The 14,960-nt window shown below is 63.4% G+C and overlaps 1 protein-coding gene across 7 annotated transcripts in view; it reads right to left on the reverse strand.

Annotated features, from left to right (window-relative positions):
• Positions 1-14,960, reverse strand: part of OTOF (otoferlin) — a 101,513-nt gene that overhangs the window by 23,461 nt on the left and 63,092 nt on the right. For 4 of the 7 annotated variants that reach the window (XM_077152345.1, XM_077152344.1, XM_077152340.1 and 1 more), the window contains 21 exons: positions 11,792-11,951; positions 10,837-11,023; positions 9,896-10,082; positions 8,888-9,111; positions 8,414-8,522; positions 7,829-8,009; positions 7,611-7,731; positions 6,972-7,072; positions 6,740-6,830; positions 6,475-6,591; positions 6,098-6,250; positions 5,630-5,819; positions 5,424-5,548; positions 4,931-5,065; positions 4,029-4,190; positions 3,732-3,851; positions 3,114-3,275; positions 2,863-3,025; positions 2,368-2,438; positions 815-844; positions 366-500 (listed from right to left, as the gene is read on the reverse strand). In XM_077152345.1, the coding sequence (XP_077008460.1) occupies positions 366-500; positions 815-844; positions 2,368-2,438; positions 2,863-3,025; positions 3,114-3,275; positions 3,732-3,851; positions 4,029-4,190; positions 4,931-5,065; positions 5,424-5,548; positions 5,630-5,819; positions 6,098-6,250; positions 6,475-6,591; positions 6,740-6,830; positions 6,972-7,072; positions 7,611-7,731; positions 7,829-8,009; positions 8,414-8,522; positions 8,888-9,111; positions 9,896-10,082; positions 10,837-11,023; positions 11,792-11,951 (2,924 nt within the window). Of the gene's footprint in view, positions 1-365; positions 501-814; positions 845-2,367; positions 2,439-2,862; positions 3,026-3,113; positions 3,276-3,731; positions 3,852-4,028; positions 4,191-4,930; positions 5,066-5,423; positions 5,549-5,629; positions 5,820-6,097; positions 6,251-6,474; positions 6,592-6,739; positions 6,831-6,971; positions 7,073-7,610; positions 7,732-7,828; positions 8,010-8,413; positions 8,523-8,887; positions 9,112-9,198; positions 9,626-9,895; positions 10,083-10,836; positions 11,024-11,791; positions 11,952-12,469; positions 13,127-14,960 lie in introns of those variants that run through there. The other 3 variants (XM_077152342.1, XM_077152341.1, XM_077152343.1) reach the window with 3 other exon arrangements.

Raw genomic sequence — 14,960 nt, forward strand, 5'->3', positions numbered from 1 at the left:
CAAGGGCCACCTCCTCTGTGAAGCCTTCTCTGATTGCCCCATGTTGTAATGATCTGTTTACGTGCCCTTTGTGTACTCCTCAAGGGCAGGCATCACGCCTTATCTTTTGGCTCCTGTGGCACCTGGCATGCCGTTTGGCTCAGCATATATGTATGCAGCTTGACTGAGGATAAGTGAGAATGAAGCCAGGGGAGGGAGACTGGGTGGCCATCCCGGGACAGGGGAGTGCTGAGATGGAACTCAGGAAGGATGTGCGACAAGGCCCTTCCAAGCTCACACTCATGGAGGTGGGGGAGCCCGAGAAGCCAGAGGGGAGGGTGCGCGCGGGGAGCCCAGGGCCACCTTCCAGGGTGGGGAAGCCTCACCTCCTTCATGGTTTCGATGGAGGCGAAGTACTTGGACCACCAGTCCAGCATGCTCTCATCTGGCTCCTCCTCCTCGGGCTCCTCAGCCGCCGAGCCTTTCTTCTTCTTTTTCTTCTTCTCCCTCTCCTCCTCAGCCTGGAGGGCGGGGGTGGGGCCGGGGGCCGGGGTGGGCTGGGGCCGGGGCTCTCCTTGCACTGGCCAGTCCGGGGCTCCCCACCGGCTCCCGACCACCCATTCCCAGGACACTCCGGGCTCCGTGAGGCCCAGGGCCACAGCCTGGAGGGGTCGCAGGCAGCCAGGGCAGGACTGGCGGCACCCAGGGGCCTGCTGCCCTCCCAGCCCTCTCCCTCTGCCTCGGGTCCCTGATGCCGGGGCCCCTTTGTGCAGACCCCACTCCACGCCCCGGCCTGGTGGTGCCGGGCGCCCCCTCCCCAGCGCCCAGGTCTCACCAAGTCCAGCTTGACCACAGCATCCGATGCCTGCAGAGGGAACCGAGGGGACGGACGGAGTCAGCCACTCGGGCCTGGAGAGGCGGGCGGTGCCCCACGGGCAGAGGCGGGGGCATGCAGCGGGTGGGGGCGCTGGCCGAGGGCCAGGAGCCTCGGAGCTCACAAGCCTGATTTGGCATTTTCGAGGGTACACTGGTGGGGTGCGTGAAAAAGCTGCTTCGGAGCTTTTTCTGATGTTTCCTTGGACCTTCCAGAGCAGGGGTTTCTACCCTGGGCGCATCTTAGAATCACCCGGAAAGCTTTAAACAGTGATCAACGCTGGAACCCCAATGAGTCAGAAGAGGGGTGCCAGGCCCCAGCCTGAAATTCCCCAGGTGATTTCAGCGAGGGTCAGGGCAGGCGGGGGCAGGTGGCATTAAAAGTTATGCGGACCTGCACAATGACACGGCCGAAGAGGACACTGGCGACCCCCCAAGCCCCCTGCGGTCTGGGGAGGCTCAGGCCAGGGCCCACCACCCTCGGGGGAGGCCTTTTGACCCTGGGCAGGGAAGAGCTCCAGAGCCCAGGCTCTGAGGGGAGCAGGGCCCCCAGTGCTGCCCTGACTCAGCACCCTCTCCCTGCTTCCTGGCTATCCCCTGCTGGCCGGGATCCTCTAGGGACAAGCATCACAGGTCAAGGGAAGATGCCTTCAGGCCCAGCTCAGGCCTCAGCGGCCTGGACCCTCCCTAGGCTGTGTGACACCTGTGGGGTCAGGAAGGGGACGAGGAGAAGGCAGGAGGGAGCATCCAGGCTCAAGGTGCAGGCACATATTTTGGACTCGGGCTGCTCTGTGCAGGCCTGGCCCCCCTGCCTTCATCTCCCCCCGCAGGCACACAGCCCCAGGCCTGCAGCAGAGATGAGTTGGGAGCTTCTGCCTGGACATCCTTCCCCACCCGGGGCCTGGAGAGTCTCGGTGGTGGAGGTGGTGGGAAAGCAGGGACCCTCTGGGAAGGAAACTGTGGGGTTTTCACAAGGAATCTATCGCCTAAGGTGTCATCCGTTGGAGTAAAAATATTACCGCATGATTACTGCACAGCTATGGGATGGTACAGAGAGCCAGGGATTAAATACTTTGGATGGATTGTATGGTGTGCAAATAGATCTCACTACAATTGCAGTAAAAGAAAACATACGTACACACACAGCAAGGCTGAAAATCCAGAGGAAGTACCTCATGGAGGATATTAAAAAAAAATTGTTGTTAGCCTGTTACTGCCCTCACATACACGCACACACACACACATGCACACACACGCATGTGCACACACGCATATGCACACACACACATGTGCACACACGCATATGCACACACAGCGTTACAGAGTCTCACGTCCTGGGACAGTGTCGGATGGGGATTGCAGTGTGGACACGTGCAATCAAAGTTGGCCCAGGACGCCCACAAGTCAGGGCAAGTGTGACTGCTCCGTCTCCCGCGAGGCCGAGCGGCCCGGTGGCAGGCACTGCCACGCACAGGGGCATGTCCCCGCCAGCGCCGACGGGCCCACCCGCCTTACCGCGTCCAGCTTCACCATGGTCTCCAGTTTTTTGATGTGCACCTCTGGCTCCATGCTCACCACGACCTCCCCTGTGGGGTGACAGGAGGGGTCCCTGTTGCACAGCATGTGGCAGCCCAGGAGAAGCCTGACCAGACAGAGAGATGGACAGCAGGCAGACAGACAGAGGGAGGAGCAAGAGCAACAGTGAGAGTTAAGGGGCGGGGGGCAGGAAGGACCAGCACCCCAAAGGAGATTCTGCAGCTCCCTCAGGGCAGCGGGCAGGGACAGAGCAGCGGAGGAAGGAAGGAGGAGTCTAGGGAGGAGGCGAAAGTGTGCCAGAGAGGAGGGGTGGGGGGGAAGCCGGGGAGGGGGGCAGGAGGGCGGGCCTGGGTCCTGTTCCCTCTGCAGCTGACCCACCAGCCCCAGCCCAGTGGCTGCCCCGGGCCCAGGGATGGACGCCCTCCTGCCCTCCACCAGACCCTGGGCCATGGCGCCGACGCAGCCAGGCCATACCCGTGGCGTGCCAGGCGGGGGCCGCGCGGTCTGGGGGCCGGTGGATGAAGCGCCGCAGGGAGCTGACAGCGTGGGAGCCCACCAGGGTGTAGCGGCCAAAGGCCCTGCAGTCCACCACGCGGATGTTCAGCGGCGGGTGCAGCAGCTCGTTTTCCGGGAGGTCCTGGGGGCGCGCAGGGGAGCCCGAGCCTCTGAGAAGGGCCAGAGCAACCCAGCCTGGCCCAGCCACTCTGGCCGCACCCAGCACCCACCACTTCAAACCACTTGACGAGGGTGTTGAAGTTGGGGTTCTTCTTGTAGTTGTGGATCAGGGATGACTGCACCCCCTTCCCCGCGCACTCGATGTCCACCCGCGGCCGGTCCACCTGGGCCAGGTTCACCCGCTTCAGGTCTCGCAGGCCCCAGAACAGCACCTGGGCGGGGCGGGAGCAGGGGAGGGGGGCCCAGCCGTGAGTCAAACGACAGATTTCTGAGTGAGGAGGCAGGGCCAGGAGCTGGTGAGGGATGAATGTCCCCAAGGGGCTGAGGCTGGGTCTGCGGGAGGCAGGGGTGTGGAGGTGGGGCAGAGGAGAGGGGCAGACTGCAATTCCAGGGCCTGGAAGGCAGACGGGGGCAGGTGTGGACTGCTCCTGGCATACAACCTTGGGCAAGTCACTCCCTCTTGGACCCTTTGTCTCTTCATCTGAAAAGGTGAAGCTGAAGACCCCCTCTGCTCTGAGGCTTGAATGCCAGCAGGGTGACCTGCACATACGGCCCTCGATGGAGAAGAAGCGAGAGGGAGCCAGGAGGGGGACTGGAGGCCGGTGAGGATGGGGGGAGAGTGTGTGCCTGGCAGGGGTGGGAGGATGAGAAGGAGGAGCCCCACGCACCTCAATCCGGTACTTGCTGAGCACTGGCCGGATGCCCATGGGCACGGGCATGATGGGACCTTGGTCCACGTCCATTGGGCCGTTGATGGGGGGCAGGTCAGCCTTCCCCGCTGGTCCGATCTGGGGAGTAGGGGTCCAGAGTCTCATGCTGGGGAACCCAGGGAGAGGGGCCTCTCTGCATGTGATCTGGGGAGCTGGGCAGGCCAAACGTCCCCAGAGAACTATGGGGCGGGGAGGAGAGCGGGGCCCCGAGGCCCTGGCCTGTCCCTAGCCCCAGCGCCTGCCCACTGGCCCCACCTGCAGCAGCTCAAAGGCGGCCAGCAGGTCCCCGGCCGTGGCATTGCCCCGGTAGATCTGGTAGTACTCGAGCTGGGGCGGGAAGCGGGGCGGGCAGTAGGCCTCATCTGCCATCTTGACCAGGGGCTTGGCGAAGGTGCGGCCCATGAAGTCGGCCTTGCCCTGGCACAAGAAACCACCAAGAGGGCCACTTGACGTGCGCAGTTTGTGGAGCACATTCACAGATGTGCTTTTCTTCCATCCGTACCATGGCCCCGTGAGGTTGTGTTAAGGGGGCAGATGTGACACCCCCCTTTTACAGACGGGGGCAGCTGAGTCTCGGAGTGCCAATGACTTCTCCAGGCCAGGCAGCCCGCTAACGGGACATAGCAGTATAAGTAAAGCCCTCCTACCTCCAGGCCCGAGCTCTCTACAGGGTACCTCAGTAACTGAAGTGGTCTGTAGCACGGTGTCTTCCCAACTCTCAGGGTTCATCCCAGTCCTTCCCTCCCTCACTGCAGGGTCTCCCAGAGAGAGCTGTGAGGCTGTCACTGACGGCTATAGGTGTGGGTGGGGTGGGGGGCTGGGGGACCCTGGAGCAGGGTAAGGTCCATCAGAGACTGGACCTGTGCTCCACCTGCCTGTGCCAGGAGGGGACGCTTTGGCCATTCTCCTCCCTGAGGCTCCAGAGGCCCACAGTGTCAGGAAGGGGCCCGGCTGCAGGGAAGGGCAGGGGAGGGGTCTCCTGGAGAGCTGGTCTGCAGCCCAGACCCCAGCTTCCCCGCCAGCTCCCTGGCCAAGGGGCTTGGGGGGGAGTTTAGGAGAGGTGGCCGTGTGGAATCCAGGCAGGGAGCATGGGGAAGAGTTGGCGTTGTGTTGCAGGGTGGGGGTGGGGGGTCCTTGGTGCCTGAGCCCACCCATACCATGCTGTCCTGGTCGTAGATCTCGATGACGATGATGGGTGGGTCGTCCCGCAGCTCCTGGGCTTCCCCGTACAGCTCCAGGCTGTCGAACACCAGCATCTGGTCCCAGGTGGGGCACAGGGTCTCATTCAGCACCTGCGGGGTGGGGGAAGGGAGATAGGCAGGCAGCAGTGGGGGGCAGCTAGCTGCAGGAGGAAGCCCCCAGCTCCCTGCAGCTTCCAGAGGACTCGGAGGCAGGAACATCAGTTTCCCTGACTCTTCTGGAAATCTTAAAGTGGAGGCTAGTGGGGGGTCTGCCCCTGTCCCCCTCCCCCAAAGTCTCCCCTGTCCCCTCTGCTGGAGACTTTGTGGGCGTGGCCTGGGCCAAGGCTTCCTTCTGGCTCTGCGCCCCACAAGCTCATCGGCCTCTGTGCTCGCAAAGCTCCTGCTGTGCCTGCGCCCCTGCTCTATTCTGCCGAGCACCCCCCATCCTACGCACCCCCCAGGCCCTTACCTCTGTGCACTGGCTCTGATTGATGAAGAAGACGCGGGCAAAGGGGTCGGAGAGGCCACTGCTGTCGGCAGCAAAGAGGCTGCGAGCCTGGTACATGTGGACCCGGAGCTGGAAGGCCTGCTTCTCTGCGGGCAGAGCAGGGCTGGGGCTCGGGGAGCTGGGCACCCCCCGGAAGGCCGCCTCCCGGCCGAGGAGCCTTCACTTACTGGTGTAGACCAGGCTGATGGGGGGGGAGGAGTGCAGCCCCAGGCCCTGGGCGGCCTTGACCTCCTGGAAGCCGCAGGGCAGCCCACGCAGGAAGTCCTTGCGCTGCTTACTGAGGCCCAGCCACAGGTACAGCTCCAGCTTGGCCTGCACCGTCCAGCCCGCCGAGCCGAAGCCCCGCTTCCCCGGCAGCTGGGGGCGGGCGCGGGGTCACCGGGAGCCCTATAGCCACTTGGGCTCCCCTGACCCCCCAGGGTGGGAAGGGGCAGAGGGGTTGGTGGAGGCCTGGGTCCGAGCTGCCCCTGCCCCCTGCCCTGTCGCCTTTCTCTTCCCTTGTCTGAGCTCCTGCTACCCAATGGTCATTTGGGTGGGCTCAGGCCTGCCCAACCCTGGGGAGGGGGCTGCTAGTCCCGTGCAAAGCCCGGGGCCCCCAAGCCCACCCTCCCCACCACTCCGGCCCCTCCCGGCACCTTGAGGAAAAGCGTCTTGACCTTGGCGCAGTCCTTGCCAGTCTCCTCCTCGACGGTGGAGAAGAGCAGGTCCTTGGAGGGCACCCGGGCGTAGGCGATGCGCTTGTTGTTGTTCATCATCCAGATGAAGATGTCAGGGATGCTGTGCTGGGGCTGGGGGCAGCAGGGGTGCGGTTGGGGGGGCGGGGAGGGGGCGGCTGGGTGCACCCTCCCCACCGGGACAGGAAGGAGGCCCCAGGAAGGGCTCGCCGACCCCTGTCCCCCAGCCCGCTGTCAGGCGGCCAGTCTTTGCCCTCCCTGCCTCCCTGTCCCCCCCACCCCCTGCTTTCTGGGCAGCCCCCTCCGCAGCCAGGTCAGGGGGCCCCCACGGGCCGCACCTCATCTGCCAGGAAGCGCAACTTCTGCAGGAAGTTCTGGCACAGCCGCAGCTTGTCCCGCACCGTGTGCTGCTTCACCTGTGCCCGCAGGCTCCTGGCCTGCTGCCCCATGCTCTCCTGCAGGGGGTGTGCAAATGGGGGCTCAGCTGTCGGGAGGAGGAGGAGGAGGAGGGGGCTCACTCCAAAGGCAGGCGGACCCACCACCCCTTTCCCTTCCCGGCCCCCACGGAGCATCCAGACCGTCCCCCCGGGGCCATGTCCTCACCAGCTCCCTCAGGCAGGACTTGAGGCGCTCCCGGTCCAGCCGGGTGCGGGCCGAGTGGCCCTGGTCCTTGTCGGCCAGGGAGAGGAAGCGGCTGTGGGGGCGGGAGCCAGGGCTGAGCCGGCGCCCCGAGTCCAGGCCCTCAGGCACCCTGTCCTCCGCCCCGACAGGCCCGGGTCCCCTTCGCCCATTCCCGCTGGATCCTGCGGCCCCACCCCCGCAGCCCCCTCCTCACTAGCAGCCACCGCTGAGCTCCTCCAGGACGCCCCGCAGCCGCCGCTCGGGGTAGGGCTTCTCCGTTTTGATCATCTCTTGCACGTCGTTCAGGCCTTCTTCCTGCGGGCAAAGAGGGGCGGCAGGTTGAAGGGACACGGAGCGACAGCCAGCCCCCGGCCTTCCCTAATGCCCTCTTCCCTTTCCTTAGAGGGTCCCAGTAAGCTGGGACCTCCTTCTCCCTAGTGCCACCCCCCACTCTGTTCCTTGTGATGAAACCACCAATTTCCGGGGACTCCACATTCAGGGGAGTTCCTGCAGGAAGAAGCCACCCTGGCTGGAGTCTGTGGTTCTGGTGGACAACCAGAGTCTGGGCAGGATAGAAACAGAGGGGTGGACCAGCTGTCTCCAGGGAACCCCAGCACCAGATGGCCTGGGTTCCCAGACTCCACCCAAATGGCCCCCTTCCCCCACCCTGCTTCTGGGACCTCGGGGAGTGGGGCGGGAGCAGAGGCCCAGCTGGGCCGTTCCTGCACCCCCTCCACGGCCAGCTGCCCACCGATGGGACCGCTGTGCTGCAAGGAAGGCTTCCAAGCCAGGTGCGCCCCTCCCGCAGCCCCGGCACTTGCCTCTTCCCTCCCCCTCGCCCCCAGGCCCTGACCAGCTTGTCAGCGATGTGGTCCATGATGTTGGCGTTGTAGAGGCGGCGGCGCTGGTCTGGCCACCAGCTCCTGATGTAGATGCAAGGCTTGCGTTCCAGGTAGGGTAGATGGAAGTAGTTCCTGGGGTGGGAGGAGGGGGGAGGATGAGGACTGAAGGCCAGGGAGGGGAGAGGGCAGGAGGGCAGCAGGCAGGACCCCCAGGACCCCTCCTGCCCACCTGTCGGTGATCTGGGGCCGCATGGGTGGGGTGGAGGAGACGGAGGCCAGGTCCCCACTCTCATCAGCATCATCATCACTCGAGTTCTGGATCAGGTCCACTTCCTCCTCGTCCCCTGGCTCCTTCCGGGGCTGAGGCCGCTGGGGTCGTGACAGGCCATCAACTTCATTCCCGTAGTTGCCTGGGGGCAGAAAGGGCTGGAGTCCTTTCCCCACCAGGCCCCACCCTCCAACCCATGCTTTGGGTTTGGGGGACTGAAGAGGGAAAGCTGGGGAATGGGGAGGGTCCTGGGGGTCAGTGCCAGCTCAGTGTGGCAGAAGCTAGAGAAAGGTCCCCATGTCCTCCACTACCAGTGAGAGTCTCGCTAGAAACCCTGGGGACACCCAGCCCAGGACATGGCCCGTTTCCTCCCTCCCTCCTCTCCAGCTTCTTTCCTCCAGCTGGAGCTCGAGGGTACCCTGTGGGGGCCTGGCCTGCATGTGTGTGTACGCAGAGGCTCTGAGAGGGTGCTGGAGAGGTCAAGTGTCCCCCGTCCCTGGGAGTGGCAGGGCAGGGCTTGGCAGACCCCGGCACCCCGGAACCCACCTATGGTGACCTCAAAGGTGATGGGCTTGTCTCCATTTTTCCGGTCGATCATGGAGGCCTCCAGGAAGGCCCCAAATAGAAAGAATTCTTCCATTTTCCCCGTGCAGCTCTGCGTGGGAGGGAGTTCACAGCTTCCCTACACCTCAAGGGGAAAGACGGCCTCCCGCCACTGTCTCACACACAGGCCCTCTGGCCCAGTTCCCTTTGCCTTCCAACCTGGAAGAAGGGCTGACTCCACAGACCGCGGGGACAGCCATGGCTGGAGACAGCCAGGGGACAGGACGCTGTCTTGGCAGGGGCCTGGCTGCCAACGTGGGCCCAGCAGGCAGAGCCCAGAGGACAGACGCCCTGCTAACCAGGGGCACAGTGGGGGCCTCTGCTTCCTGGGTAAGGAGGCCTCAGCCTGGGGTCCTGCCCTGTGAGGGAGCTGAGGACCCAGGGCTGCCATGGTGGGGAGTGGGCTGGGGGGCTCACCTCCGAGACAGGTGTGGCCGGCTCCACCTGCACCTCCGTGGAGCTGGTGAGCTCAGGGTTGGACGTGTCCAGGGTCTCCACCGCCAGGCCCAGCATGAGGCGGGCGCGGAAGGACACGCCCTCACCCAGGCCCTCGTTCAGGTCCTGGTGCTCGTCCAGCAGCGTGTAGTTGCGCGTGGAGCCGTACATGTTCACCCAGGCCGGGCCCAGCGTGGGCAGGAAGCCTGAGGGCGGCAGGGAGAGGTGGTGGGGGCCGCGCCCCAGCCCAGGGCTCCCTCGGGGCGGAGGGGCTTCTTCTGTGGGCTCCTGACCTCCACCCCAGGGCTGTTGAGCCGAGGCCTGTGGGCCTCGCGCAGGAAATGTTAGAGGCCGGAGGAGGCCAGGGTGGCCTGCCTGGGGGCCACAGGGACAGCTGGGTCCAGGACGTGCCGTGGGGACAGGTGGAGTACGTCTTCTCATTGTCTCACTTGTAGGAAGCTTTTCTTTGGGTCAATTTTTCCTTGGTGGAGTCCTGCTCCCTGCTACCTGGAGCAGGGGTGGCCCACAGGATATGGAGGACAGAGGTCCCTTTGCCAGCCCCTCCCGCCCTCCTCTGCATGCCCCTCCCCGGCTCCGTGGTGTTTCCGGCTGTCCTCATGGCGACTCGGCCTGCGGACACACTCCCCACCTCCGCCGCCCCCTCCACGAAGCCTTCCCAATTCCCAGTCACAGCTCACTTCTGGTGGTGCGCTTTGGATCCAATCCTGCCTTACGGATTTTTTTTTGTTTTTGTTTTGATCCCGGCAGTTCGGCCCGGGAAGCTCCGGGTAGGCCTGAGCCGTGACTTTCCCACCTGCCTCTGCAGCCGGGGCTGCTGACAAAGGCCCGGAAAGCCCTGGAAAGCCCCGAGCCTTTCAGGCTGAGGTTGGGGCTGACGGTGGGGAGGTGGTGAAAGCGAGGCTAGGGGCTCACGTGCTCCTCCTCCCTTCGCCCACCCACCCGCGCGCCCAGCAAGGCTCCTGCTCTGACCTTTGTCTCCGTCATTGGAGATCTTACGCAGGTCAATGAAGTGGGTGCCGATAGCCACGTCGTTGACCTTGTCCGAGTCCCGGATCTGCACTTTCATACGCTTGCAGAGCGGGGGGAACAGGTCCGTGAAGACCACCTGCTCATTCCACAGGGGCTCGTAGCTGCTTCTCTGCACTGAAGTCTTGCCCTGGAGGGAGGGGAGTAAGTGCAGAGTGTGTGTGTGCACATGTATGCATGTGTGTGTGTACCTGTGCGTGTGTGTGCACATCTGTGTACAGACGTATGTGTATGTGCATCTGCATGCACACATGTATGTATGTGCACCCACTTGTCTCCTTCACTCCCCCTTCCCACCTTCTCAGGGTCTCCCCCTTTGCCATGCTCGCCCTCTGCTCGTAGTCTCTAGGACCCCAGGAGGCAGGGAGGATTCTCAGCCGTCCTGGCCTTTCCCTCTCAGGCCCTCTCCTGGATTCTCGGGGTGAGCACCCTAAAGCAGTTCAAGACCTGACCTCATGCCCATCAAGCTGCACCTCGATGCCTGCCGCCCCAAGCCCAGACCTGCAGCCCCAAGCCCCGACCTGCTGCCCAAGCCCCGACCTGCTGCCCCAAGCCCCCACCTGCTGCCCCAAGCCCCGACCTGCTGCCCCAAGCCCCCACCTGCTGTCCCAAGCCCCGACCTGCCGCCCCAAGCCCCGACCTGCTGCCCCAAGCCCCGACCTGCTGCCCCAAGCCCCCGCCTGCCGCCCCAATCCCTGACCTGCAGCCACAAGCCCCGACCTGCTGCCCCAAGCCCCCGCCTGCCGCCCCAAGCCCCGACCTGCAGCCACAAGCCCCGACCTGCCACCCCAAGCCCCCACCTGCCGCCCCAAACCCCGACCTGCCGCCCCAAGCCCCCACCTGCTGTCCCAAGGCCCCGCCTGCTGAACCCCCTGCCCCAGTACCTTCTGGCCCGCAAAGAAGACTTGTACGTAGGGGTCGACGAGGTCCTTGTTCTCCCCGATGAAGGCCTTCTTCACGTTGGCCATGAGGCTCGTGTTCATCCGTGGCAGCCCCTCTGCCCGGTAGATTTTCACGTAGAACCGGGCCCACTGGCGCTCGGGGGGCACGCCCTCGGGGAGCAGCAGGTTCCTGCCAGCACAGACAGCCGAGGCCAAGGAGGCCTGTTGAGGCACCCCAACTCCTGCCCTGGGATCTACACACCCCAGGTCCTGCAGGAAGCTGTGATGGCTCTACTGGGGTTAAAGCAGCTCGACATCCCCCTCCCCCCGGGCCTCGGCTTCTGCACATTTAGGCTGGGAATAATGGCCTGCACCCCGGCAATACGGCGAGCCTCTGGCAGCGTGTCATGTAAACTGCAGAGCGGGGACCAATCAGCGCTATTATTCAGTTTCCTCAGCTTTGTATCCTCTAGGCAGAAGTCTGGCGAGTAGGTCCCCTGGGGCCTCTGGCCCATGGAGGACACGATCCACCAGATCTGGGCACTTTTCCCACTGAATCCAGACATGGTCCCAGAATCTGCCTCAGTGGCCACCGTCAGTTGCAGTGATTGGCGCACGGAGCCGACTTGTGGCCGTTCTGGGTTCAGACGCGGGGCCCTGAGCTCCCTGCCTGCTGTCCCGGCACCCGCCCTTCCCACATTCAGAGGACTGGGCCCCCAGGGGCCTGATCTCACGGCGCCCATTGCCTTCACCCCGCCCAGGCCCTCGGCCTCCTGTGCGGAGAAGAGTCTGGAAGCCGAGGTGGGGCCCGGCCCCAGGCCACGCCACGCTGTGTGGGCGTGCGGGGAGGACAGGGCTCAGGGGGCTGGAGGTGAGACCTCGGGGGCCAGGTCTGCACCAGGGTGGGGCGAGGGCTGGGGTGGGGTTCCCAGGGGCCGGGTTAAAGGGGGCACCTCACCCCTCGATGTCATCCTCGTCCGTCTCGTTGGCCTTGTGGGGCGTCTTGATGTTGTCCCCCTTGCCCACCACGGCGACGTCGCACTTCACGTAGCCCTTCAGGCCGGCGGAGATGTCGTCGGGGTCCGACAGGACGGCCCACTTGTGGTGAAACTGGTGCTCTGCGGTGGCGGGGAGCACGGGCTGCACCCGAGGCTCCAGGCCATCCCTGCACACCCCGGCTGGGCAGGCGCGGGGCCCTGGGGGAGAGAGGCCTCAGGGGCCCGTCGGGTGGGCTGCGCCGCGCCCAGCGTCGCGCATTGGGAGGGTGGACTTCAGAGTGCAGAGCCTCCAGCCCCGCCACCCCAGTCAGCCCCCACCCAGCCGCCAGAGCTGGCCAAGCGCAGCCACCCCCTCTCACGCCCCCTCCCAAGCCCTCCTGGCCCCCTATCCTCCACTCCGTGCTTTGGGGTAAGGGCCGGAGCACTGAGCAGGGGATGTGGGGCCCCTCACGCTGGCAACCTCTGCCCTCTCCGCCCCGCTGGCCCCGCTCCTGCTGGGCCGAGCTGACCCTTCCTCTCTGAGGCCACCTCGAGGCTGCACAGCTCCATGTGCTGCTCGGGCTCTGGGACTCTGGCATGCCTTTACCCCCTTCCTCCCAGGAGCTTCCTCCCGTGTCAACAGGTAAATTTCTATTCACTTTGCGGGTGTCTCCTCTTCCACACAGCCTTCCTGGCTTCCTCGGGTGTGCTGACCATACCCTCCCTGGACCTCTGAGTTTTCTGTACATAGCTTCCTATTTCCCTGTGCATGGGATGATCTATTTGTCAATTTTGGATGGAAAGCCTTTGAAACACGAAGCCTCATCATCTCATCTAGGTATCCCCAGGGTGGTGGGGAGAAAAGGACTGATGCTGGGGAAGGAGGCCATGCTAGGAGGGGTGTGCCCTGAGGTTTGCCCTGAGGTTTCCCTTAGAGCTAGTCCGCAAGCAGAGCGCAGCTCATCGCCTTACTGTATGGAAGGCAGACTCGCGTCTTCCCTGGTAGTCTGGGCGCCCACAGCCCCGGGGCTGGGAGCCTCCCCCTCTTCCCTCCTTTCACCTGCTGTAGCCCAGGTCTGTCCCTTCTAAGGCTCTGCTCCGAGTGGGCTTTGGGAGGTGTGCTAGGGGCTGGGTGCAGAAACCAGGATCTGGGAATAGGCCAGTCCAGCTATGTCTCAGTAGGGATCATGCCTCATAGTGAGTCACAAGAGGGAGGGACAAGGATGTGTAAGCGGAAGGGCCTTGTCCCAGGCATCCCAGAGCTTCAGGATGTTGCTAGAGCAGCTGTATGTGGAATGGATGGACGCATGGACGGATGGATGGGTGGACGGGTGGATGGCGAGATGGACAGAGGAATGGGCAGGAGCTGCCTAGTTCCTGAAATGGTAGGTGAGTGCGTATGGGAGGAGGGATAGGTGGTGGGTGGACATATGGGTAGAAGGACAGGTATGGGCAGATGGATTGGTGGGTATGTGGGTGGGGGGTGGGGGAGATGCATGGGCAGACAGATGCGTGGGGGGTTAGATGAAGTGGGGAAATTTAGCCAGGAAAAGAGAATAAGACTTAGGAGGGACATGACATTTGCCTTTAATTTAAAGGCTATTTGAAGGATAAACCTATGAAAGTGGGTGAAGATTACAGGGAGGCATGTTTTGGTTTGACAAAACAGAGTGAAAATATCCAAACTAGGAGGCAGCAATTGCCCCTTCCTGGGAGGTCCAAGCAGAGGCTGGATGCCCAGTCGGGGGTGCTGCTGGGGGGGGCGGGGCCCCCGCTGGGTAATTAGCTCTGAGGCCCTTCCAGCCCTAACACTGTGTGGTCCCAGATCAGGTGTCCCTAGACAACAAGAGGCCCTGAGCTACCCCACTGCCAGCCTAGTACTTCATTTCGCCTGCCTCGGACCAGCCGCGACATCCTCCAGGGAAGGCTGGATGGACTCAGCAAGCAGCAGGCGTCCCAGACCTCCCCCGTGATCTACAAGACAATGGACAGGGCCTTGAGTGGCCCATCCTCAAACCAGCAGAGAGTAGCAGTGAGCGAATATTTCCTGCTGTCCAGTGGATGGTGCAAATGTCACAGCCAGGGGGAGAACAGGTCTGTGGCCCCCCGGGAAGCTTCCCTTCCAAGGGAATTGGTACCACTCAGAGCCTGCCAGCAGCCCCTGGGAGCTGTGTAGCCCTGGCAGCCCACTGTCCAACAACTCCCTGGCTGGTCTGACACCACGGACTCATCCAGAAGGCTGGGACAAACTGGAGATGGTAGAGTGAAGACGTCAGTGCCCTGACTGAAGGGGCCACAGGGCTCCAGCCTCCTGTGGAAGTGCCAGATTGAGTGACAGATCCAGCAGGTACAACGAGTCTCAGGGTGGGGAGCTTGGGCTTGGGCCCCCACACACCTGCCATCGCACCTGGCTCTGTCACTCACACTGTGGCTCAGGACCAGCTATTTAAACTCACCGAGGCTTGGTATCCTTGTGACATGGGAGCATGGGGTAGTGTGAGGGTCAGCCTAATGGGACAGCATGCTTAGCCCAGGGCCTGCAGTTGGAAGGGGCTCCCTGAGTCTGTGCCTGGCCTCCTTCTCCGAGCCCCAGCTTTCTGTGTGGCCCCAGGCCTAAGGCCTGTAGAGGGTACTGGGGGATGGGCCTGCCCTGGGGTGGCGGGCTCCAAAGAAGCAGCCCACAGCCCTGCACGCTTCCCAGGGAACAGCATGGTGGGGGACTCACCCTCTTCCCTGACCCTACACCACTGGATGGCCAGGCGCCCTCTGCTGAGGACCACGGCATGTGCAGGGGACAGTGGAAAGGGAGGCCCTGGCTCTGCTCCCAGACCGACCGCTAACCCATCTGGCTTTGGCAAGTCCCTCCATCATCAGGGCCTCATTTCCCCAACTTGATAGAGATTGGGCTGGATGCTGTTAAGGTCTCTTGCTGCTTGAGCGTCCTGTGATTTTGTAATTTTTAGGTGAATCATCAGGAGTTTTGGCCTCTGATTCCTCGGTTTGAGTCCCAGTTTTACTATGTACTAGCTGAGCATCTATTACATTGACCCACATGAAATCGCCAAGTTGTTCACCTCAATCATGCAGCAGCAGCACCCCCAGGCCACTTCATCACTCTTAGCCTCATTTATCTCATCTGTAAAATGGGGA

Source organism: Tamandua tetradactyla, chromosome 3, assembly GCF_023851605.1.
Source record: "Tamandua tetradactyla isolate mTamTet1 chromosome 3, mTamTet1.pri, whole genome shotgun sequence".
NCBI classification, from domain to species: Eukaryota; Metazoa; Chordata; class Mammalia; order Pilosa; family Myrmecophagidae; genus Tamandua; species Tamandua tetradactyla.